The following is a 26,401-nucleotide window of genomic DNA, read 5'->3' as shown; positions in this document are numbered from 1 at the left end:
AACATCACAGTACATACAGAGGTCACAACAACTATCAGAAGTTCTGAAGCAAGTTTTTACTGATCTGCTGAACACGCTCAGCTGCTTGAAAACAGAGGTGCTTATCAGTGGCCCTCTACCAACAGTCAGCAGAGGAGTTGATAGATTCAGCACATTGCTGGCACTGAACACAGGGCTCTCAGCTGTATGTGACCTACATGCAGTGCACTTCACTGACAATTTCAACCATTTACAAGTCAGGAGTAAACCCATTTCTATTCAACTTATTTTAGATCCTGTCATTCCTTTGTTTCCTCTGCCAAGGACAAGAGAAACCAAAACACCATGAAGACACAGCACAACAAGAAACACTGAAGAAGAGCCATGACAGGGCCTGCCTCAGGACAGTTTAAACCATGAGGAAGATCAGTTTTGAGAGATAGAGAATCTCCACTTAACATGCCAACTACCAAAAGTGTGGCCTCAACACCTCAGTCACAACGTTGTCCACCGCCTGCACCTCCATGATGGCTTCAGATTCATCCTCTGCCACAGACGAGTAAGATAATCCAGGTTGGAGACTGACAGACATCAACCTTAAGCAACGGCAATTCATTGTTGGTTTTAGCCTTTGAATTTTCTATTAATATAGAAAATGATTGGCCTTATCCTTTAAAAACCTAAGTTCATCCACCCTGTCAACCAGATTCTTCAAAAAGGTTTTCAATTGCGTGAAAATGGATGTCTTGAAAACAATCAGTTTTAGTGGCCATTTTTCCAAAATCATAGAAAATGGCAGCTGTTAAGGCCTTTTAAAAGAAACACAACATGGATCTTTCCATATTAAATCACTGCTGGCCAATCTCTACTCCTTCCTTTACGGGAAAAAATACTGAAAAAGTAGTTTTGATTTAAGTGAAAAACCTTTTTAAATGTAAATGGACTTTTGGACAGATTTCAGTCAGACTTTTGACATTTCTCTGACAGGATAATGTAATTTCTTTGAATTCTTGATGGTTGGAAAGATCAACTTTTACATCTTTTTTCTACTCGGTCAAATAAACACAGAAATTATGATTCTCAACTAAAACATATGGCTTTTTTGGACATATGTACTGTATATTGCTTGTGTTTTCACACAAAACCAGCAGCAAAACTTGCACCCTTTAACACATTCTGTTAAAATGCCACAGTCACAACTCTACAGTGAAGGTAATATTTTAGACATGTTAAAATATTTGAGTATTTTTTTATATAATGACATATTTTGTTTGTTCTCAGAGTGTTGTCATTTCACCTGTGTTTTGGCCCTCATGAACGGAGCACTGACATTGCAGATCTTCTCATTCCTCAGTCTATCCTCAATGTAACACTCAATTTTGATGTCAGAATTGTCCTGGATCAAAAACAATGACAGTTAATTTTTTTATGACTTTACTAACAGCTTCAGTGCAGCATTTATCTCACAACATCTGCTGTTAAATCAGAGGTGCTTCAAAATATTTGTATTTTACAAATTTTAGACTATTTTGCAGTTTGAGAATTTGTACTCACAAACCCCATGAACAGTCTAGAGTGATGATGATGTACCTTGACTATGAGGCTAGAGAAGCGTAGATTGGGTGTGTAGGTGATATTGAGGCGAGCATTGTAGGCATTCTCTCCTTTGTTTTCGAGGCGGACGTCCACCACCATCCTCCTCCTGTTTCCCTCTAGCACCCGAAGTGATCCCTCTGTCCCTCGTTCACCGTGATGGCGGCAAAAAGCGCCACGAGACTGTACAGGCTGCACACAAAACTGACTGGGATGGAAGGCGAGAGAGTAGAGTGAAATCATAAACAGAAGAGCACCTGAGGAGTGACTCAGGTGTGTAAATACAGCATGTGTGAATATTCCTTGTGAGCATGCTATGTGTGTACCTACTTTGGAGTCATCAGGTCAGTCATACTCTGCAGTGTAAGGTCTGGTATGCAGCGGTCATCCTCGTCACAACCGTTCCAGAAGGGCAGCTAGCGCAAGAGACATGTTTTTGTAAGTCAAAGAAACTACTAATCCTTTCCTCTCAGTTTGTACTTTGACAGAATCAGGTAATTTATGGTAGTGCATTTTAATAACTTGACAGCAAAGACAGGATAAGCTGTCAAATCGTCTCTCACCTCGGCCCTCACAACAGTAGGCCAGCTTTCATCTAGGACTACTCCGTCATCTGGAACTTGTAGCCCCACTTGCACAGCAAACACTATGGGCCTTGCATAATCACTGGTCTCCTAATATACAACAAAACATTAAGTTCAAGGAATTACTCTGTCATGGCACTTTATCTATAGATTTCAAATATTTTTTGAAACTTTTAATTTTACACAAACGTACATGATGCAGAATGCCCACAAAAAACATGATTACAATCTCATTTTAATGTACAGTACTCAGACATTTTCAGACTGAAGTAGCTGACTAAAGCTTTTTTATTCATGTTAAAAGTAGACTATTTAACAAAAGTACAAATATTCAGTGATTCTGCCATAATTTTATTCTTGTCAAAGCAGAAAAGCATCAGAAACATCACTGTTGTTACGTATGAGTGTGGTGTGGACCCCAGTTGCAGACACAGACCAGGAGGAGTAGGAGCCCAAAGAAAGTGGTTTATTGCACAAAACACAGGCAAGGCTGGGTGGCAGGAGGACGAGGACCCAGGGGCGAGACCAGACAAGAACCAAGCGGGATGAGGAGACCAGACAGGAACCAAGAGGGATGAGGAGACCAGACAGGAACCAAGAGGGATGAGGAGACCAGACAGGAACCAAGAGGGATGAGGAGACCAGGCAGGAACCAAGAGGGATGAGCAGACCAGGCAGGAACCAAGAGGGATGAGCAGACCAGGCAGGAACCAAGAGGGATGAGCAGACCAGGCAGGAACCAAGAGGGATGAGCAGACCAGGCAGGAACCAAGAGGGATGAGCAGCAGGGCAAACACAGGACCCAGGAGACGAGCAGGAGACCAGACAGAAGACGACACCAGGAAGGACCAGGGTGGCTGGGTCACTCAGCACTGGCAGACTGAGTAGCACTGACAAACCGAGTAGCACTGACAGACCGAATTGCATAAACGTAGGGTAACCTAGGGTATTGTATGCGTATCACTTGTGTATGAACCAGCAAAAGCGCAGCGGCAGACAGGGTGGTATATATATTTGACGGGACCGGGAAACAATGAACGGCAGGTGGGAGGAATGATGACTGATTGCAGGGAGAACCGCAAAGGAACAGGACCGGGAGATAACAGGCAACAGGTGACAGACATGGCGACTAATTGCGGTGACGGAGGAGCGGGGGAGAGAACAAGTAAACAAACAAAGCCAGGAAGCCGATCGACGTGACACCGTAACAATTGTAGCCTTCAAATGATTCTCAAAGTTTCCATAAAACCCCAGGCGCACTACATGTCTTTCAGCCATCTCCCCTAATCAGTGAAACTTTGAAATACACTATTCCTGGGATTCATTAGTAAACAGTAAAAAATAAAATTAAAACAAAGCTCTCACTGCAGGTTGTCCTTTGAAAGCCTCATTGTGGGTCTCACCATGACGTGGAAGTAGATGTGTTCACAGGTCTCTTCTCCAGGAAGGAGGGTCAGGTTTTGAGGCTTCATCTTGTTTGGATTGTCCAATATCGCCCGAGGACTGAAACGCCTCTCCACAATGGAGACATTATACTTGATCCCTAGTGAGTCATAGGAAGAGTTAAGAAACTGAAACTGTACAAGATCCTTCTAAGATACAGGGGCTTCTGTTTTTACTTAGGTTAATGCAGACTAACTGACACACAGCAGCAATAGGCTATGATAAATGGATTCATTGTAGCAGTGCAATGAAGTAATAGCACCACTCTGAATATATGACAAATGTGTGACTAACATATAAGAATCCAAATCCTCTGGCTTCGTTCCTGAGTCATTTCCACACCACACTGTATTAGAAGCTTTCCATTTATTGCGCCCTGTTTTCAAGGCATGAGGAAAAAATCCACTAAGACTTATGCATATATTGTGTTTAAGTCAAATGGAGATTTAGAGAGATGGAAATATCTTAATGGGCAAAACGATCTGGGCAGATAATGATACTACATTAGAAGCATTTCTCCACTTTTCACCACATCACAATTATCAGCTATTATAAAAAAAAATTCTCCCTTTTTTGATGAGAGAATCAGAGTTTCAAAACACTTATGTAGTCAAGTTCTAACTTGGACTTTAAGATCTACTGCATGAGGCTACACAGCAGCATTTCTCACTGTAATATGTCAAATCCCTACAAAGGACGTCTAAAAGGTAGTTGGTTATGTCTTTTGGTTGGTTGTGTGAAAGCGTTTTCTTGCAAGAGACCATGGTTGAACTCATGGTTCTTCCTCTACTCTGTTCTGGCACCTCTGATAGATTTGACTAAGATGTTGGAGGGTCAAGAGGTTAACTCAAAACATGCTCCTCCCCACCTCTGCTTCCTTTCCTCAACTCACTGTGACACTGGGCCCTGCTGTGATATCTCTTAAAACAGATTAGGAGCATAGCAACCCTCCATTTAAAGAGAATGTGAAGTTGATGTCATGCTGTGTTGAAATTTGGGTAGATGTGCAATGTCATCATCATGCTTATTATCTATCATGGATATATATACACTATATACATCTATAAGTTCATTTTTAAAAATTAAAAGTCACCCCATAGAACCACATTCGAGCCATCACAGTCGTTATAGGAAGCTGCATGCTGAAAACTCAACTGAAGCCCGGACAGGCAAGATATACATTCAGAGGACTGAATCCCTTTGCTCACTTGAAGCCGGCCATGCTTCATTCTGTCATGCACCTACAGCAAGTCCAAACAACAGCTGAACTTTATTTCAATTACATATCCAGAATATACATTTCTCAGCTCAAACATATTAGTAAAAATAGTCATCCCTGGATACTGTTTCACAGAATCCAATGATCTTTGTGTCAAAGAAAACATTTTTTTCCTTAGGACTCTTTCTTTTAAATATATTTGATCTACTGTGTATATATATATATATATATAACAAGCCCTGCGCTACTAATAAATGAAAGAGGGTCTTATTTATCTTGGCAGAATGGCAAAAAGCAGGCAAAGACAAAGGGAGGAAAATGGGAACTTTACTGGGATGCTTCCACAGCAGTAGATTATTTTTGCTGGCTTACCAATTTCCTGAGTGGGAGGAATGGCCGTCCTGCCAGTGATGTTGAAACATGCAATGGCTGACATACAGGTCACATCTTTACCACCCCTTTGGCAGTCCTTAACAAAGATGTTGATCTTACTGGGCTCAAACCTGACAGTGGTGTATATCCGGACAACACACTGTGACCTGTGAGGACGTAAAGGTGTTGCAGTTTATGACAAATGAGGCTCAAGAACATTTTTGAAAGTAGGCATACAAAAATCTTGCCAATATGTTTTGCTTTAAAATAAGAGGGAGTGTCTTTATAATAACTGATTAAATTGATATAATTGGTATAATTGATATACCTCTCCTTGAACCGCCACCTTATTCTGGTGGAAGGGTTTGAGTACCCGAATGATCCTAGGTGCTATGTTGTCGGGGGCTATATGCCCCTGGTAGGGTCTCCCAAGGCAAACAGGTACTAGATGACAGGTCAGACTAAGAGCGGTTCAAGAACCCCTTATGAAAAAATTAAGATCAAGGACCGTGACGTCACCCGGTATGGCACAACCAGGGCCCCACCCTGGAGCCAGGCCCGGGGTTAGGGCTCGAATGCGAGTGCCTGGTGGCCGGGCCTCTTCCCACGGGGCCCGGCCGGGCTTAGCCTGAATAAGCTATGTGGGGACGTCCTTCTGTGGGCCCACCACCTACAGGAGGATTCGTAATGGGCTGGTGCACAGTGGACCGAGGAGCGGTCGAAGGCAAGGCCCCCGACCACCCAATCTCTGGACATGGAGACCAGCCCTGGGGACATGGAATGTCACCTCGCTGGTGGGGAAGGAGCCGAAGCTTGTGTGGGAGGCTGAGAGGTAAATGGTAAAATGGTCTTATACTTGTATAGGTACCAACTAGAGATAGTCGGGCTCACCTCCACACACAGCTCGGGTTCTGGAACCATAACCATCAAGAGAGGCTGGACTCTCCACTCTGGAGTTGCCCACAGTGAGAGGTGGCGGGCTGGCTGGTGTGGGCTTGCTTATAGCCCCCCAGCTTAGCTGCCATGTGTTGGAGTTTACCCCAGTGAACGAGAGGGTCGTTTCCCTGTGCTCTTGGGTTGGGGATAGGTCTCTCACTGTCGTTTGTGCCTATGGGCTGAACGGCAGTAACCGGCCTTCTTGGAGTCTCTGGGAAGGGTGCTGGAAAGCACTCCGACTGGAGACTCCTTCGTTCTACTGGGGGACTTCAACACTCACATGGGTGATGACAGTGACACCTGGAGGGGCGTGATTGGGAGGAATGGCCAGGAGGAACAATGTGGTTTTCATCCTAGCTGCAGAACACTAGACCAGCTCTATGCCCTCTTCAGGGCGGTGGAGGATTCATGGGAGTTTGCCCAACCAGTCCACATGTGTTTCGTGGATTTGGAGAAGGCATTCGACCGTGCCCCTCGTGGTGCCCTGAGGGGGGTGCTCCGGGAGTATGGGGTCTGGGGCCCTCTAGTGAGGGCCATCCGGTCCCTGTACGGCCGGAGCAAGAGCTTGATTTGCATTGCCGGCAGTAAGTCAGACTTATTTCCGGTGCATGTTGGACTCCGGCAGGGCTGCCCTTTGTCACCGGTTCTGTTCATTATTTTTATGGACAGAATTTCTAGGCGCAGCCAAGGGCCGGAGGGAGTCCAGTTTGGGAACCACAGGATCTCATCTCTGCTTTTTGCAGATGACATTGTCCTGTTGGCTCCATCAAACCAGGACCTTCAGCGTGCACTGGGATGGTTTGCAGCCAAGTGTGAAGCAGCTGGGATGAGAATCAGCACCTCCAAGTTGAAGGCCATGGTTCTCACTCAGAAAAGGGTAAAATAAATTGATATATAAAGTTGAGCCTGCAAATAACTGTCACTGATAATTCTGACACCATTATTATTTATTACTGGGATAAGTACTCACCAAAGGAGAACAGCAGCACCAAAGGAACCCACTGCCAGGTCCACTAAACCATCATCATTCATGTCCATTGTGCCATGAATACTGCGGCCAAAGTATTGCAGGCCAGGAGCTAAATCTGCTGCTGCTATCCTCTGATGAACAGAGAAAGAAATCTGAGTACACAAGGATCATAATAACAACAACCACAGTTGACAACATTATGACAATAATTTTTGGGAAAAACATTTTGTATTTAAAACCATGACTGTAAATAGGTCCTGTACATTTAAGAGAATGTGCTCAAAGGAAAAAAAGTTTCCTTAATCACACCAATAGTATTTCTTAAAATATACTGTTATTATTAGTGGTACTGCAAGCTCATGTCACTCATAACTGCCAAAAAACAAAAAAAAAAGGTTTAGAAGTGCTACACACATTAACTCAAGTTAATCTTAAGTTAATAACATGCTTTGTACTTATTCTATTTTGTGTGGTTTTTGTATGTGTTATCCCCAGTCATTGCAGGCTAAGGTTAGGATAAGTCTACAGGAAATGAATGTAAGTCAGTGTACAGTCCCCACAGCGATGTGTGTATGAGATTATAATAGGTAGTATAAAGACTGTCTTTTAACATAAGCTTTTGCACACCTCCTACCTGTTTGTATTTGCGTAGTATTCTGTTGTGCTGGCTAAAGAAAATATAAATAGCTCCTTTATGTTCATCTTCCAGTGGAGCCCCCACAACCAAGTCATTGAAGCCGTCACCATTCAGATCAGGGACTGGAGCCAGTGATGAGCCAAAGCGAGCATTCTGGCCTCCGTTATGGATTTCCAGTGCCCCTTCAGGGATGAAACGATTCTGAGGAATGAAGGAAAAAATAATGACACTAAAGCCTGTGTTTCATACATACATTACTAGTCAAACATTTGGACACACTTTCCCATTGAAAATGTGTCCAGATGTTTGACTGATAGTATATTTTAATGTGTGTTGTAAAGAGGACTTAAAGGCACTTTTGACAGAGCTGGGCTGAGTAAAGTAACAAGTAATGTAACATATTACTTTTCTGCTGAGCAATTACCAAGTCATTTAATGGCTTTTTCATTGAGTAATTTGTGATAAGTACAGTAATGCAGTTTTCAAGTAAATGACCAAACACTGATTGATATTTTATGTATTGACCAATGTTTTGGAAGAATTGTCTTTGCCAAAACTCAACCAAACCATAACAAACAAACAAACAATAGCTTTAACTTCTCCAAACTCAGTACATCAATATTTACTATGAGGAAGTAACTCGCAACATCTTATGTTAAAAATACTGAATTAACCATTAAAGAGGTGTAATTTGTACAGGAAAAAGTAACAAGCACATTTTCTTTTTTGTTGTTTTTTGTTTGTTACTCCTTCCTGCTCTTCTTTCATCTAATCAAACAAGAGATCAAAGTCTGGATCAGTTCCACATCATCCTCTATTTCTGTCTACTTGAACTCAAGTATCCTAAACATATGGCAACATAAAAGTACAATATCTTACTTATGGGTTATAAAAAAACTTCAAAATATTGTAAAACTTTGGTATATTTATGTGAAGTTCTATTTTTAGCAAGTGTTAAGTCAGATGGAAAATATCTCTGTCCTTGAAAGCTACTACCCAACAGATTTTTTTTCCAAAGAAAAAGCATTAAAAAATGAAGCCAAATAGTCGAGTCCTTCAGTAGTCATGTACAGTATATCACTGCGCCATTTAACGTCCCAGTCCATAATATAAATTAGGGTCAGCAGACAAAACATGAGATCACTTGGGAGTTGCTTTAGGAAGGTTGCTCTTACTTCTCTGCTACCTGAGGTGTGTATGTCTGACAAAGAGGGAAACTATAGAGAAAAGGGGAATAGAGGAAATATATTGAGTGCATTTTAAATTAGAAACACATGGTTGGAGAGGGGGCCGTGAAGGTTCATAACCAGGTTGCAGTGGCTCTGGAGTAAGTTAAAACTGAAACTTCTATACATTATTTGCTCTTACTGCATTCCAGCAATGACACCCATACACAGTGGTGTAAAGTAACTAAGTACATTTACTCAACTACTGCACTTAAGCACAATTTTGAGGTATCTGTACTTTACTTGAGTATTTTCAGTTTCTTTTACTTCATACTTTGAATTCACTACATTTTAGAGGCAAATATTATACTTTTTTACTCCACTACATTTATTTTATAACTTTAGTTACTAGTTCCTTTTCATAACCAGATTAATACAAAAAAAAAAAAAAATACAGTATAAAACCTCTGATCTGTGGTGGAAAATTCACAACTATTCAGCAATAACCCAGTTTAAATGCATACAAGCTAGTTAAAACTAGCTCCCCCTTTTCCAATTGCAACAATAAATGTGATGGACACAGTAGTGCATCAGTAATTATAATCTAATAATATCATATAAAGGAATGTGAAAAGTGTTATTCTGCATAATGAGTATTTTTACTTTTAGTACTTGAAGTATGTTTCCATGCTAATACTTTTCTTCTTTTACTTAAGTAACATTTTGAATGCTGGACTTTTACTTGGAAAAGAGTATTTATACACTGTTGTATTGCTACTTTTACTAAGTAAAGGATCCACCACTGCCCAAACATTTCTGATAAAGCAAGCCATCCTCCTCATACACAGTGGGTACGGAAAGTATTCAGACCCCCTTAAATTTTTCACTCTTTGTTATATTGCAGCCATATGCTAAAATCATTTAAGCTCATTTTTTTCCTCATTAATGTACACACAGCACCCCATATTGACAGAAAACACAGAATGTTTGACATTTTTGCAGATTTATTAAAAAAGAAAAACTGAAATATCACATGGTCATAAGTATTCAGACCCTTTGCTCAGTATTTAGTAGAAGCACCCTTTTGAGCTAATACAGCCATGAGTACAACACCACTGTACGGCACCAACAGCAACACCTGAGTCAACAACATCATAATTATTAACTGCCCTGAACATGTGGTATTGCTGTACTGAAGACACCACCGCTTGCTTCTAAAGAGTGATTTCTTTCTGTTTGTGTTTTATTTTTGACTGTTAAGTTTGGCCTGCCATATGTGATGTGGTTTGGGCCACACCAGATAAATATCTCATCTATGCCTCGTCAATGAATTCAAAACAGCTGAAGACATTTATTATTCCAATGAGCAAGACAGACCTGGAACACCAGGAAATTTCCTTCTATAAAAGAAAGTTCTCGCCTCCAAATGGTTTGCTGGAAATGGGCTTTGAAGGGGCAGAATACCTTCCTGTTGAGTTCATTCTACACATCCAGCAAAGTCTATACCCTTTCATGGCAAAGTTTCCTCATTTGATCTTCTCATTTATGGACAAGGTCATGTGTGTCAGAGGTCTGCCTGCAGCATGTCAGTGTGACGGCTGTGGAGATGGAATGCAACAGAGTGTGTTACCTGACACGTCTGCTGTGGGGTGTCTGGAGTTTGAACAGGTGGTCTGTGTAGTGGGTGGCTTGGTGCAAAGTTGATTAATACCTGTATGTGGCCAGTCTCCGTATATTTGTTTAAGTTGTAGGGTTTAAACTCACCAGCTCTGTCACTCTGTAGATGTACACTTTTCCTTTTTCCAAGCCGCCACTGAAGAACATTGGTGCTGCCACCAAAAGGTTGTCGGTTATACCGTCTCCATCGATATCCACAGGTGCAATCTCACTACCATAATAGGAGCCAATCTGAAAGGAACATATATGCATGCCATTCAAAGATCTTTATCGTTATTCTGTTTTAAACCTCTTAAAGCAATTCATGGTGATTACATTGCTGCCTGGAAATGTGCATTCATTTCATTAATTTAAATCCCACAGCAAATGTCACCTTGTAGTATCCCTGCCAATAGCATTATTTGATGGCAACATGATGATGATGTCAGGGTGGTAATCTGCATGGGAAGGGATGTCAGAACTGCACTATAAATGGCTGATTAGTGGAGCCAATCCCAGCTGACACTGAGTGAGAATCGGGGTACACCCTGGGCACATCGCCAGTCTATCACAGGGTGCATGTAAAACACCAGTAATGTATTTAATTGATAATCACTGACTGATAAAGTAGAATCAATATTATATTCACTGTGTTGCCTTCAGTTTCAACAGCTAGTGCTGCCACAGCACAGCCCCTCACTGAGTCAACACAGCAAAAGGAAAAATGAGAGACGACATGGTTAGTGATTGTCATGGAGATATCCTTACATAGACATATATATACTGTATATATATCCTAAAATTCTTCCCCGCTGTTTGGGCTTAATGATTTGCTGAGGATCTTCAGTATCTTTTGAACTTAAGTACTGTAAGCAAATGCAGGCCTGTGCTGTGTCAGAGTCCCCATGCCTTTGTACTGTAGATGCTCAGACTGTGACAGCTTTACTGAGAAAGACTGGACCAGGAGTGGATGAAGCATCTGTTTGTTTTCAGATTAGAAACATCTGTGCATGAAAAGTTATTTTTTTAAGAACTGTGTGATAAAGAAGGTCCCACAACTTTGCAAAAAAAAAAAAAAAACATCTGCTGTTTTGAATGAGCTGTTGCTGACAAGATTCATTATAAACTGCTGGAAGATCACAGCCTGTGAAGAGCTACCTTATTAGTCCAGTGGTCACTAACACAGGAATCCTAAATATAAAATTATATAACATCAAATAACTTATAGCACGAGACAACAAATTAAATATAAACAGAGGTTAAACATCTTCAAAAAGTTAATTTGTCCTTGTGACAACTTGCACCATTAGTGCAGTGTTTTGTGTTTATGACATCTGGACTGCAGTAATGGAATAAATTATTTTATTGATCTTATAATCCTAAATAAAAACCCTTTTGGTCTTTTTCACTGAAAAATATGGGATGTCATGATCATTCTTCTGTTCATTTTGTCTAATTTTATATGTTCATTTTTATTTTTATGATTTGGAATAAAGCTTTTCAAAGTGAAATATACAGATTTTAATAACTAAATATCAAAAGCAGAAGTAGATGAGATCAGTCCTAAAATCTGGCTGAATTCCTACACTACCAGGGGTGATCCTGCTTTTTATGCACATTATTTAAGATCATAAGGAAGGTACAGTAAATTAAAGTGGATGGTGCAACACAGCTGGTGCTGTAAGATACAATAGCTTCTACCATCTACACTCTCCAGGTCTCTGTGCCTTCAAAAGTCTGTAGTGAGTGGATGTTGATCGATGATGCAAATTCATGTGCCAACGTGCATCAGAGTTAAACCTGCAAATCCACAGACTGCTGTGAAAAAGGTTTGCTGTGTACCTGGGCCTTAATTTATTGGTAACCACATATTGTGAGTTGATTTCACAGTACCTTTTAAAATACAAATGAGTTATATCCTAGCCAATTTAACGCCACTGTGTATAGAGTTAAAAAAAGATCAGACTTTGGAGGACTGCACTAATGTACGTCTGACCAACAGCTGATGAACATTTTACCCAGCTGGTTTTGAAATGGATGCTACAGTACCTGCTGGCCTTTGAGGGAGTGCAGGATAGTGAGGTTTCCTGAGTTCTTCAGAGTGAAGACAATGACTTTGCCTGTGTGGTTAAATCGTGGAGCTCCCGCTACGAGCAGACGACCATTTCTGGCTGACACCACAGACGTCACAGTATAACCTGGTTATGTAAAAACACATACATGAATTCTTCCTGGACTCAGAGACAACAACCCTTGATTGGTCTTACCCACCCATGGCAAAGTAGCCCATGTAGGATATAATTTCTGATGGAAGTATCTATTTTATCTTCATGTTTTTCTAATGGATTTGTATATTACAGTTGAAGTCAAAAGTTTACATACACCTTAGCCAAATACAATTATACTTAGTTTTTCACAGCTCCTGACGTTTAATCCTATAAACATTCCCTGTCTTATGTCAGTTAGGATCACTACTTTATTTTAACAATATGAAATATCAGTATAATAGTAGAGAGAGAGATTTATTTCAGCTTTTATTTCTCTCATCACATTCCCAGTGGGTCCGAAGTTCACATACATTCGTTAGTATTTGGTAGCTTTGCCTTTAAAGTGTTTAACTTGGGTCAAATGTTTTGGGACGCCTTCCACAGGCTTCTTCCAATAGTGTATGTTGCTGGAATTTCAGCCTATTCCTCCAGACAGAACTGATGGAAGTGAGTCAGGTTTGTAGGCCTCCTTGCTCATACATGCTTTGTTAGTTCTGCCCACAAATTTATCTATTGGACTGAGGTCAGGGCTTTGATGGCCGCTCCAATACCTTGACTTCTTTGTCCTTAAACCACTTTGCCACAACTTGGAAGTCATCTTGGGCTCATTGTTCATTTGGATAACTCATCAGGCCAGAAGACATTTCTCCAAAAAGTCAGATCTTTGTCCCCATGTGCAGCTTAAAAACCGTAGTATGGCGAACTCAGAGCAGTGGCTTCTTCCTTGCTGAACAGCCTTTCAGGTTGTGTTGATGTAGGACTCATTTTTCTGTGGATACAGATACTTTGGTACCTGTTTCCTCCAGTGTCTTCACGAGGTCATTTGCTGTTGTTCTGGGAATGATGTGTACTGTTCGGACCAAAGTACGTTCATCTCTAAGAAGCAAAACGCATCTCCTTCCTGAGCAGTGTGATGGCTGCATTGTCTCATGGCATTTATACTTGCATAGTAATGTTTGTACCATCAGGTGTTTGGAAATTGCTCCCAAGGATGAACCAGACTTGTGGAGGTTCACAATTTTTTTTTCAGAGGTCTTGACTAATTTATTTTTATTTTCCCATGATGTCAAAAAAAGAGTTAGTGAGCCTGAAGGTAGGACTTAAAATACATACACAGGTTCACTTCCTATTGACTCAAATGATGTCAATTAGCCAATCAGAAGCGTCTAAAGCTATGACATCATCTTCTGGAATTTTCCAAGCTGTTTAACGGAACAGTTAAAAGAGTGTATGTAAACTTCTAATCCACTGGAAATGTGATATAGTCAACTATAAGTTAAATAATCTATATGTAAACAACAGTTGGAAAAATAATGTGTCATGCATGAAGTACATGTCCTAATGGGCTTGCCAGAATGAGAGTTTGTTCATGATATCTGTGGAGTGGTTTGTCCTAACTTTAACTTTCTCCCTGCCTGTTCAGAACGATGCTTCTACTTTATGTTACTATTGACTAGAATGGTTTCCATTGTCAGCCTGAGGGATAAGCTCAGAGACAAAGCACTGATGAGAAAAGCAGAGGTCTGTGGTGTTGGAGTGAGATGGGGCTGGATATGAGGGGAAGCACTGGACATTATCAAGGTGGATTGCATCTAGGACAGATGGTGCTAAACCACAGGTCTTTTGCCAGGGTTTCCAGTCATCCCTCCATAAAAAAGGATATAAATGTAGATGCCCATCGAAGGCTCAGGAGCAGTACCATGCCCTGTGCACACACCTTTTCCTGCTGTCTACCTATAAATACTGCCATATTTCAGACCCAGGGTGCTTTTGCTTTTTGTCCTGTCCTCTTCTCTGTCTCTATTCCTACTTTTTCTGTCTTCTGCTCCTTCCTACAGTCTTCACACTTCCATGTGGGGGATCTGGCACGCACGAGAGCTGCACGGATCCCCTTGAAGTCTTCCCCAAACCTCAGACCAGTCACCAAGCACTGACCCACTGCATGGTCCAGCACCTAACCACATCCTCCTCAGTCCCTGCATATTACCATTACCTCCCCCATCCTTCATTACTTCTGACAGTGGTCCTACTGTAGCTAGTGAAACAGAAGCTTAAGGTTGGTGGCCATGGGTGAAAATGCCCCAGGGCTATCCAAACTTAATCTTCATTGATAATATAATGACATTGCACTATATATTTCTTTCCTCTTCTAAATATATTTATTTCAGCTTAACTCTGATTTTTCCAATCCTTTATAAGAATTTGCATCCTACTGTTGTTTAAGTTGTGACATACCCAAGTAGGCACCATGGTTTTTGAGGTCTTCAGGGAACTCCTCTGTGTAGGATGACTTGGGAGGAACCACCTTCCCCTGTCGTGTTTCCTTTAGCACTGCCCCATTCCAGTCATAAGCCCCAACAGCACCCACCAGAGTCCCATCCTGTAAGTGCAGAGTAATAGAGAATGATCCGATGGTACTGCCTGTGCTGCATAGACACACAGCATGGCCATTATTGTATATGATGATGATACACTCCTGGAACATAACACTCTTTGGCCACCATTTTGGAACACACTCTGTGTGTTTGGCTCCACATCATTTCTGTCAGTTTAATGATGGCATGCCTACATTTGTGGTGAAATGTAATCCTTGTAGCAGCAGTAAACATAAACTCTGAGGGAGCTTCTCACTACATTTTGGGAACTGAATTCTAGTATCCCTCTTTATCTCTTTAGCAGAAAGTATCACTTTCATGATAAGGTTTTTAGAAATCAGTGGTCATTCTTAAGGTGTATGAATGAACAAACTGATTTTCATCTAAATGTCCTGCCGTCTCATGCCTCATCCCTCAGACAATGCGAGTCTTTCAGCTCCATCACCCGGTTTCCTATCCTTCACAGTTTGCCACTAAAAGATCACAAAGTTTCTGATATAAAGGGCTCTGAAAAAATGTTATTTCTTTTTTTTAAAGCCCAGATTACACATCAATTTCAATATGGCAAGACATTATACCAAACAAACAAACAAATAAATAAATATGGTGATGCTTTATTTTACATGTCAGTTATTTTGTATACATTCTTGGAAAGTTTCCAGGAAATAACTATGTAGTTTAGTACTAATTACAAAAAAATAGAGACAAAGTTGTTGTTAAGGTTAGTCCCCCTCACCAGGAGGGTGAGGGAGAACTGAGGTTGGACTCAAGATTGCCAACCCAGGTGCTAGTTAAAAAAAGGAGGTTTAATGGTGGGAAATGCACAGTAACAACAAAACGTATTAGAGTCCATGTACAGAAACCAGCAAAGTAGGGCATATATGGTGGAGGAGACCAGGACGAACAGGTAAACACTAATGGCAGAAACCAGGAGAGTGGGAGGATCAGGACGGACAGGTGAATAGACAAACTGACTAGGAGGACTGGCGAACGAAAAAGGAAATCCACAGCACAGGAACTGTCAGCGTGGAAAACAAAATGATGTTTAACACAAAACAAATAACCAATGTACAAAATGAGATCCACAGCACAGGAACTGTCAGCGTGGAAAACAAGATGATGTATAATACATATCACAAAAATAGGTATGTTACAGGGTATGTGAGTTAGGTAAGGTAAGTAAAGTAAATAATGCTCCTGCGATGACGGAGCGTCTGCCAGAGGTAGAAATAAGGAGGAAGGTAATCAGCGGGATGCACCTCAGTTGTGTGCACCGACAAATGAGTCGCTAATTACCAAATGCAACACAGCTGAGATGCAGATCCCGCAGGTCAAGAGAACAGAGGAGAGAAAGGCGGAAGAGAGGCTGGTCACGCCGAGCTGACCTGACAGTAGTGAGACTTTTTTTTGTTAGTCTAGTCGGTTTTGTTGACTCTATGCAATATTGCCTTCTGGATGATTTTCCATGAAAGAAATTGCTCAATTTCAACCTCAATTAATATTTACTGATCATTTATCATTGGAAGTGTTATTCTTCATTTATGCTGAATTGTGTGGTAGGTTGCAGACACATTTGACACTTCTGTCCTCTGAATAAAAAGCCTCAAGTGTGTGTTAGCTTAGCATGTAGCAATAACTAGACATTTATCCAGTGATCACTTTTTAACTTTACCTATAATTAGTACCTAATTATATGGTTCCATCCAGGAAACTTCTTAGGAAATTATCTGGAAATCAACTGGAATTTACAGGCCTGCAAAATAAAGCATTACCAAAAAAAAAATCACATTTAATTTCACAAGAAGTATGCAGCTTTTTTTTGCTCCAGATCTCATCTGTATTTAACAGAATTTTGCAACAATATATGTGCTTACGTGTGGTAACAAAGCAAATAGAGGAAACAAACTTGAAGTCTTCAAACGACAAGTCTTCTCATCCACACAGTATTTAAGATGACTTCTTTCAAAGTTTAAATGCTACTGGTGGAACTGAATTCCTGACAACTACTTCATCAACAGCCACATAAGCAGTACAATTATCCGCACAATAAACCACAGCATGCAGTGAAAACAATCAAATCTGCCTTAAACTCTATTATCAAATCGCAGCTAAATATTGGCCAGTATGTCTTTCATCAAGGGAAACAAACCAGCAAGTGCAATTAGCTGCAAAAACAAAGAAGGATAGCAGAGGGATTTTCTATGCCCCATGGTTCGCTATACTTTGTCAGTGACACTATAATCATAGGGTTCATATGCCTAATGCGCTCGGTTGTTTTTTATTGCCATGCACAATATGCTAACAACACACTTTCCAGTGTTTGACCTTCTACTGGAAGGCTTAGTTTCCTTCCTGAAAGATGGAATTGTGCGCTCGTCACACTCGCACCATGTCACTCCTTGTCAAGAGCGCTGTGGTTAACTGTTTTGGCCAAAATGGTTTCCATGGCAAATGAATGAAACCCCAAAACACTGCAACATTATAAACCAGTGACCTATTTCTGCTGTAGCTAAATGTGCCTTGCTCTGGTTAAGATGTCAATTCTAAATTGTACAGGAGAAGGCAAGAGTCATGGTTCTATGTAAATCAAGTGTACAGAGGATACACTGTATACACTTTAGACCAGCTCAATGAACACATAATGTATTGTATAGTCTGCATTATGGTAAATATAGGAGGCAGTTTTGCAAACAATAAGCTACACAACACAGAGCCTAAATAATAATGTTCAGTACTGATTAGTTAAATTTAACAAAACAAATTGCTCATATGCTGCAATATATGCAGATGCATGAAAATAGTGGATGACATAAGCAGCCTTCCAGGTTTTTCTCCTTTAAATCCTTGACATTCTTTCTTATAAGTTATTCTATTTTCAACACTCAGGTTGGAGCTGTTGAGCATCTCTGAAATCTGGCTTTCTGGACAGATTTTCCAGCCTTTCCTGCTACCCAGCTGCAAATCCTGAAATATTTTTGTTTTTCATTATACAGTAAATGAGATATATTTATTTTTCCCTTGACAAATCACATGGAGAAGGGAAACTGGAAAATCAAAGCAATTGCATCAGCAAATATCTGAACCCAACCAGAAACACAGAAATGGAGCTCAGTTAATTATGAACAACAGGTGGTGGAGATGTGCCTTAACTTCTTCCTCCAGCTGTGTCTTCCTGAAAGCCAGCACATCTGCAATGCTCTGCTCTTAGATATAGTAAAAAAAAAACCTATAAGAAAGAAAAGGGACAAACAACCTGTTCTATGGCAAAACTCTTTCAATCTTGCATCAGCTTCTAACAAATACGTCTCCCTGGGGAACAAGCGGTGTCTTATTTCCCATCACTGCATGGTCTGAAGTGGAAAGAGGTCTGTCTCCTCTTTCAGAGGCTCCTAAATCAGGATGACCTAAACCTCTGGGGCCTGGAGCAAGCACCTCAAGGGGGACTGGAGAGTGATAAATGGAAGGTCGTGAGGAGGAGTTACGATGTGCTAGAAATTGAGACAATGTGTGTTATTAGACATACTTAGTGACGACATAGTAGCAGAAATCAGACTGACCTCGACGTTGTGTGCAGAAAATCCAGCCTGAGACATCTGGAGGCCAAAAGCTGTCCCATTCTTACTGGTTCCTGTGTAAACAGGTCAGGCTTTCAAAGCTCTGAGCCACTGTAGCAGCAGAGAAACTTAGCTATCCAGCTATTTATATTCTAAGGAGAATGGCATGGGAGTTTCAGTGTGACTGCTTCACAGTTAGGAGATTTAGTAGACATCTTCAGACAATAATTGTACAAGCTGAGTTGAAGAGTTTGTTGTCGTGTGACCGCTAGACCGCGTGATCAGCTAATCTCTTAATTTGATTAATCATTTAGCCTATAAGTAAAATTTATACAAAAGAAGCCCAAGATGACATTTCCCAACTTCTTATTTTGTCCAACCGGCAGTCCAAAGACAAAATGTATTCACTTTATAGTGATATAATAGAATAAAAGGTTACAGCTTCTCAGATGTGAATAAGCCGTGAGAAGCCCTGACCACAGATTCTGGGCACTTTTACTTGTTATTAAAGTTTGTTGCATTCCACAGAGAGCCTGTGGTTAAAGTTATGAAATAGACTCAGAAGATTTTCATGCCAATGTAGATTTAAATTCAGGTACATTTCTAAGATGCTTAAGTAAAATCTATTTTCTGGATAACCTTCCAAACTGAAGATGCGTTCCCCAAGAGCGTCCACAATGTCCTTCAGTGCTGACTCATCTGTCACATTAAAGAAGTGTTTGTCATCTGGGTCGCTGGCGATGTACTTGATTTCATTGAGGAAGGCCTCAGGGTTGATTCCTCTACGGTTGTAGTAGCCGAGGACCTGTGATGATAAGACCAAATAATTTGTCAGCCACTTTAATGAATCTGTCATTAACAGGTTAACATTAACAGGTTTCAGAAGATCTTGACTGTCACAACTCCAGTGCAGTCACCAGGACCAGTTGGTTTTCAACTAAATGACTTCAGAGTTTTTGTCCACATGTCTGTGCCCAGTTTAACAACTGGATGGAGTCAAGTGTGGCATTAGCCTTACCAGAAGTGGCACAAACCAAAGATCCATGTGGTTTGAAGGAGATCATTTACACCTTTAACTACATTTTCACTGAGCTCATGTTTGGAGTGCTCTGAGGGCATTTGTCTCTGCTCTTAACTTAGCTCTTGAGAACTCTCCTTTAACTGAAACTCCATGAGGTCACCTTATTAATGTTTATGGTGTTTTAATGTTGTGCAGGACATTTATTAGGCATTAGAAAACCTAGTTAATCTCATAAACTACAAGCTCTGTAACCCAGATGAATGATAGCAGGGCTAGCACACTCACAGCAATGGCATAACGAGTGATGCCATCCGCCTCACTGTCCTCGATGGCTTGCTGGAGGTCCGCACTGTCATGTGACTCTCCATCAGTTATAACTATCATCACCTTTTTGGCACCGCGTCGACCTCCTTGCTTGAAAGCTTGTGAGCTGTGAGGACATGTTAAAGTAAACTACAAGCTGGGGGAGAAGAGTAATAGAGTTGTGTTGCTCATTTGTACAAATGGAGATACTATACCGTGCCACATTGATTCCAAGAGCTGTGTTGGTTTCCTCGCCACCTCGTTGGTGGATACCCCGTGCTTTTTTCACTACTTCCTCAACTGATTTGTAGTCGCTGAGTTTGAATTCATGGACCACCTTCTCACCATACTGAACCACTCCAACCTGTCCAAACAAATGCAATGACTCTTATCTATCACAACTTAGATGAGCTCTATCATTTTGCAATTCATTTATCACAGTCATAATAAACCTGAAGTAGAATATGATAAAGAAAACACTTTTGTAAAAATAAAGTCCCATTTTTAAATGTATCCCACAAGGAATATTATCAGTCAATCTTGGCTTCTTTTCCTTCCTTTTTTACACACCTGTATTTGACCTGGTCCAATATAGAACTTCTGAAGAATGTTGATGAGAAAAGCCTGCACTTCGTACCAGGGGTAGATGGAGTTGGAGCCATCCAGAACAATCACTATGTCCATATATGTTTCACATCCTGTATAATATTTAAACATGACCTTGACCATGAGAACACACATGGTGAAAACATAAAAGGGGAAATAATCTGGTCTGGCTAATAATTATCAATGATCTTTGTCACATAGAAAATATATCTTACAACTTACTCTGAAAGGCAGGTGCAATTGTCCTGGAGAACTTGAAGCTCGCATTGACTCTGGAGCATATGCCAGTGCTGTAGTAAGAGCTCCCACACTCATAGGACCATAGTGGCCCACAGGCCTGACACATAAAAGAATTTTTACAAGATACATTAACGACCTCAGCATATTGGAAAAGTCAGGTTCCTGCTCTCAGAGAACTTCTGTAGGGATGTATGACACTGATGTATGACAGCAGTGAAATTAAAACATAACCTTTTGGGACAGTCCTTTCCTCTCATTGACCATTACTATTTGATTTGAAGGGTTCAAACTTGCTCAGCTCAGTTCTACAGAACACACCCAGTTACAGGTATAAGAGGCAGCCAATGACTTTCAAACTCACCACAAAACTGTTGTCTTTAGGGTTAGATGAGAGCATCATTCCCAGCCTCATCTTGTCCTTTCGCTCTGATACATTGGTCAGAGATATCCTTCCTTGAGGGAAAATTAATGTCACTGAAATGATCTTGGATACACAAACTCATATATACAGAAATACAAACATAAATAAATATATAAATATCATTTACAGACAAACAGAAGTCCCACCATCTGGGACCTTGGTTTGTTATTGCTGTCTGGGCAGAGAGCTCTAGACGTTTACTTGACAAAACCTCATGTGCTTGCTTAACCAGCATAACACATGTGCAGCCTGCACAAAGAGGCATGCAGTCAGATGTGTGTAACTCATGTGGAAATGTACATAAGCCATATGAAGCAATAGTAAAAAGTGGAATGTTTGGTATGGTACTGTATCTAACCTTCTGTTTCACATATACCACCATGATACACACTGAGACACATGCAGGAAAGCATGCAGACATATAAACACCTTCTGTATACATGCATACACATTTATCCAGATGTTGTATATTCATGCTTGTCAGTGTTACTGAACAGAGTGTATCTTGTGATTCTCTGGTTAGAAAAAAACAATTGTGGTGTTTTGTCATACTATACCTAAGTTGAGCTTGGAGCAACCATTGCCATTGTTTCGTTTGCTCAGTGAACATTTATAAATATCCCCTGTCTGGTAAGGGCCATTCATTTCATATGGGGCACCCACTAATAACCTGCAACAACCCAAAATACAAATGTTAGAATCACTTACAATGTATATCAGTATTAAGTTGTGCTTCCCATAAGGTCTCAGTTGTTGTTTATTGATTATAAACAGTTAACTAGTGCTGGTAGAGCAATACTGACAACATCTGTCGAGTAAGTCAGGCTGAGCGAGTCTCTGACGGAACATGACTGTGACTGTTAATGTCAGTCACCCAGAACAAACACATGGGCTGACATAGAAGAATTTAAGCCTTTATTTATCCAGAGAGGTTAACCAAGCATGTTTAATCAGGTCCAGCAGCACTAGACTTCACATTCATAAACAGTTTCACACAGTAACTGGCCAGCACAACTGGTCATCTCCTGCCAGTCATATTGTCATGGGCTAGAGGAAGCATATGTGGTAGTGCATATCTTGTCACACATATGCATCATTTTTCTGTCAGTGTGTTAATGAGTGTGCCAGTTTTATATTCCTACAATGTGACAGTGTGTCCTATGTGGCAACCACAGAACGCTTACAGTGTGGTCCAGGTTTGGCAATGAAATCAGTTTGGTTAAGGGTGCTGTTTTCTGCCCTACCAGTGACTCATGATTCACTAAAAGTGGCTCATTTGTGTCATTTCTGGTCTGACACACACACAGGGTAGAGAAGAAGAAGAGAAGGAAGCAAGCAAACAAAAAAAATTTAAAGTACCAGCACACCTACTTTATCATAAATCCATCAGCAAAATCCTTACGAGTTTCCTCTGGGGGGTGGGGTACACCTTGGACAATTTATAACAGGGCTGACATATGGAGACAGACAACCATTCATACTCATTTTCACACCTACGGGAAATTTAGAGTCACTGATCTATCTAACCTCCATGTTTTTGGATTTTAGGAGGAAACCAGAGAACACAAAGGAGAATATGTTAATTTGGTACAGAGAAAGGCCCCAGGCATCCAGCAGGTTCAGTGCTGTGAAGCAATAGATCACTACAACACCGTGGCTCCTCAAAGGCAGCACACAGCAGTGAAAAATGAAACATGGAAATTCATAACTACAAGCATGTACCCACAATCATTACTTATCCTATACAGAAGAAATATATACTGTATGAATAAAATCTTTCACTTTATGTTATATATTAGCATGGGAAAACACACTGGGTTGCTGTATCTGGTCATTTAAACAAATACAGTATGTTGCTATTGTTGTTTTTGTTGAAGTTGTACAGTGTGGTGCACAGGGCCTGATGGGACATAAAGCTACATTCTGACAACCATTCAGCCACTTGTATGTCCAAAGTATCTTCACTCAAGTCATTTACTTCAAATGATACAAGTATTTCCAGCATACAACTGGACAGTACAGGCCTATACTGTATCATAACTGAGACTCCTCCATGTTTCATAGTGAATATGAATAGGAAAATTCTACTTCATCATACTTTCAGCTATTTCAGATATCAAAATGTTCAGCTCTTCAAGGACATTCATGCTTCTATTCAGAATTTTTCTAAACTTCATACTCTTGAAATATTTAGCTTTATTTTGAAAATCTTGCCCCATTCAAATGAATGGGAAAATTCTACGTCAGCATAATTTCAGAAAGCTTTAATTTTTCTTCTGTGAGCACAGAGCTGATGTGACTTACCACAAAGTCATGTCCACACTGAGTGAGTACATGTCTCCATTTAAATGGATTATTAGACTGATAACACCTGTGGTACTGAAGACAATAGGCTGCTTGAAGTGTCACTACAAACCACTCATTTGTCATCACTGCTAAGGGTGATAAATAAAGTAAATGGTCTGCAGCACACTCAAAGCACTTTACACTATTTCCCATTCACCTATTTGCACACACAAGCAACTAATGGTTCAGTATCTTGCTCAAAGACACTGACATATGGACTGGAGAAGCTGGGAATCAAACTGCCAACCCTCTGGTTAGGAGACATCCTAACCAGGAGGTAGAGTGGGTCGTCGACTAACTGGAAGATTGGCACCTCGATTCCTGGATTCTTCTGTCCACATGTCATACAGTAACAGAAGCTTCAACGACATGCAACCATGTTCGGTTTGAGCACAGACAGGACAGAAACTGCCTAATCTGCTTGTGTCACTTGCCAACAGCTCATAGCTATGTAGCGTTAGCTCCTGAGCTGAGAACAGTGGGTTGAGTCATTTTTCAGTTTTGGCGCTCTTGTAGACAGGGTTTGTTCCAAGTTAGTTACAGTCAGCTAAGGTTATGCATCTTGAATTGCCATAGTCAGTAAAGTGAGATCTAAATGACTCAAGCAACCTCCCCTCCAAAAAAAAAATGTATGCAGGTAAATATAGCACAGACCTCTAAAAATGGCACCTGTCCCAGCATCCAACACGGCATGACGTACCTTCACATGCCTATACCTGATGAATGCCAATACAACCATAAGGAAGATTTCTCATTTTTATTCAGATATCTGACCATAAAACTAAAAAAAGGCTTTCAGGAAACTGATGTTTCAGCAGTTGCAGAAGCAAGGAGATGTGAATGTACTCTGACTTCATGATGGTTCAACCTTTTCCAACTTGCTATTGTGGTTTGCCATGTGGCCGCAGCAACCACAGAAAGTACAGTGACACAAGGTTTTACTGATACAAGTTAAGTAATTATACATGCTTTCAGCAGTACACAAACAGATCAAAGAAAACAAAGAGCATTTGAGGAAATCAGCTTCATAGTTTGATTATTCTGCCTTGCTGTATCCAACAATAAACTATTTATAAATCTATATTGATTCTATATTGTTTATGATTCTATATATTACTGTACATTACCCTACATATCTTACTGTAAATATCAATTGTACATTTCATTGGTAAATTATTACTGTCTGTACAGACTGTAGATACTGCATACTCTGCACTGCTGCTATCGTACTTCTGGTTAGATGCTAAACGGTATTTTGTTGCCTTGTACTTGTACATGTGTAATGACAATAAAGTTGAATCTAATCTAATCTAATCTAATCTAATCTAATCTAATCTAATCTATATTGCTTTATTAAGTGTGTCATATTTCTAACCAATTTCACTATCTTAAGCTACATCCTGCTCAGTTTTGTTGTATGATGAGATTATACTAGGTGGATGGCAGCATCCTATACTTTGTAGGATCTGAGGTTGCATTTAACTTCACAAGGGATGTCTGCTTAATAAAATAAAATAAGAGGAACTTAGATTTCCTCAGACAGCAGAGTGGAGTGCTGGGCATACTTTTCACGTGAAGCAGTGTTTTTGAGGAGTCAGTTCTGTGCTTGATTTCACTATGGATTTCCCGTGTGGGCTCAGAGTGGTCTCATAAATGTCACTACAAAGTTTTAGATGACTTGATGTGCTGGAAAATATGAAGTCATCTGGTGTACTTGGTTCCAGATTGATGGAAACATAAAGGCCTTTAGGGGAGCTATAATTCAAATGTCTATCAGAGATAAGAACTCTTTGTGTCCTTGAAGGTGGTTAAAGCCGTTTTAATCACCACTGACTATCTCTTTAGGTTCAGTCGTGTACAGCAAGACCTTTAGGGGTTCATGCTTTATCTTGTAATCTCTGTCACGTGGCCTCTGCAGATTAAATGGCTCACCATATCGACATCTCACTAGGTTCAATGTCCAGTTGCCTCAGGGTTTGACATACCTTAGTAGATAAGAGGACACAGCCAGACTGACCTCAGCACCTTGTCTCCATGGTAAATGTTCATATGCAGCACAAACAGCACAGCCCATATAGTGTATACAGTATTAAACCCTAAATGTATTACAATATCAATACAATTAATACTCAATCGCATTTAAAAATATAAAGAAAAAACTGCAATAATAACAAAGTAGTCCCATATTTTCTAATCATTGCCAAAATGGGTCAAATACCAAATTAAAATGGTTTTATTAAAAGGTAAAATAGTGAATTCAAGGAAATGAGCAAACGAACTGATCACCATACACATAAAACACAGCTTTAAACTCTCTAGTTTATTTTACATTTACAGTGGGTACGGAAAGTATTCACACCCCCTTAAATTTTTCACTCTTTGTTATATTGCAGCCATATGCTAAAATCATTTAAGTTCATTTTTTTCCTCATTAATGTACACACAGCACCCCATATTGACAGAAAAACACAGAATTTTTGACATTTTTGCAGATTTATTAAAAAAGAAAAACTGAAATATCACATGGTCATAAGTATTCAGACCCTTTGCTGTGACACTCATATATTTAACTTAGGTGCTGTCCATTTCTTCTGATCATCCCTGAGATGGTTCTACACCTTCATTTGAGTCCAACTGTGTTTGATTATACTGATTGGACGTGATTAGGAAAGCCACACACCTGTCTATATAAGACCCTACAGCTCACAGTGCA

At 40.3% G+C, this 26,401-nt stretch overlaps 1 protein-coding gene across 3 annotated transcripts in view; it reads right to left on the bottom strand.

Moving 5' to 3' along the window:
• itga11a (integrin, alpha 11a) overlaps positions 1–26,401 on the bottom strand; it is a 51,040-nt gene that overhangs the window by 9,748 nt on the left and 14,891 nt on the right. For all 3 annotated transcript variants that reach the window (XM_020605680.1, XM_020605678.1, XM_020605679.1), the window contains exons 3-21: positions 21,900–22,012; positions 21,283–21,374; positions 20,904–21,018; positions 20,646–20,773; positions 20,291–20,439; positions 20,058–20,202; positions 19,391–19,556; positions 18,755–18,825; positions 15,058–15,202; positions 12,605–12,753; positions 10,664–10,807; positions 7,731–7,934; positions 7,097–7,227; positions 5,191–5,357; positions 3,560–3,699; positions 2,136–2,246; positions 1,903–1,988; positions 1,570–1,780; positions 1,277–1,375 (exon numbers count right to left, since the gene is read on the bottom strand). In XM_020605680.1, coding sequence (XP_020461336.1) covers positions 1,277–1,375; positions 1,570–1,780; positions 1,903–1,988; positions 2,136–2,246; positions 3,560–3,699; positions 5,191–5,357; positions 7,097–7,227; positions 7,731–7,934; positions 10,664–10,807; positions 12,605–12,753; positions 15,058–15,202; positions 18,755–18,825; positions 19,391–19,556; positions 20,058–20,202; positions 20,291–20,439; positions 20,646–20,773; positions 20,904–21,018; positions 21,283–21,374; positions 21,900–22,012 — 2,566 coding nt within the window. The remainder of the gene's footprint in view (positions 1–1,276; positions 1,376–1,569; positions 1,781–1,902; positions 1,989–2,135; positions 2,247–3,559; positions 3,700–5,190; positions 5,358–7,096; positions 7,228–7,730; positions 7,935–10,663; positions 10,808–12,604; positions 12,754–15,057; positions 15,203–18,754; positions 18,826–19,390; positions 19,557–20,057; positions 20,203–20,290; positions 20,440–20,645; positions 20,774–20,903; positions 21,019–21,282; positions 21,375–21,899; positions 22,013–26,401) is intronic.

The sequence above is a fragment of the Monopterus albus genome, unplaced genomic scaffold (assembly GCF_001952655.1).
Source record: "Monopterus albus unplaced genomic scaffold, M_albus_1.0 scaffold72.1, whole genome shotgun sequence".
Lineage (NCBI taxonomy): Eukaryota > Metazoa > Chordata > Actinopteri > Synbranchiformes > Synbranchidae > Monopterus > Monopterus albus.
The sequence above is the reverse complement of the archived record's forward strand: the minus strand, read 5'-3'. Positions and strand labels throughout refer to the sequence as shown.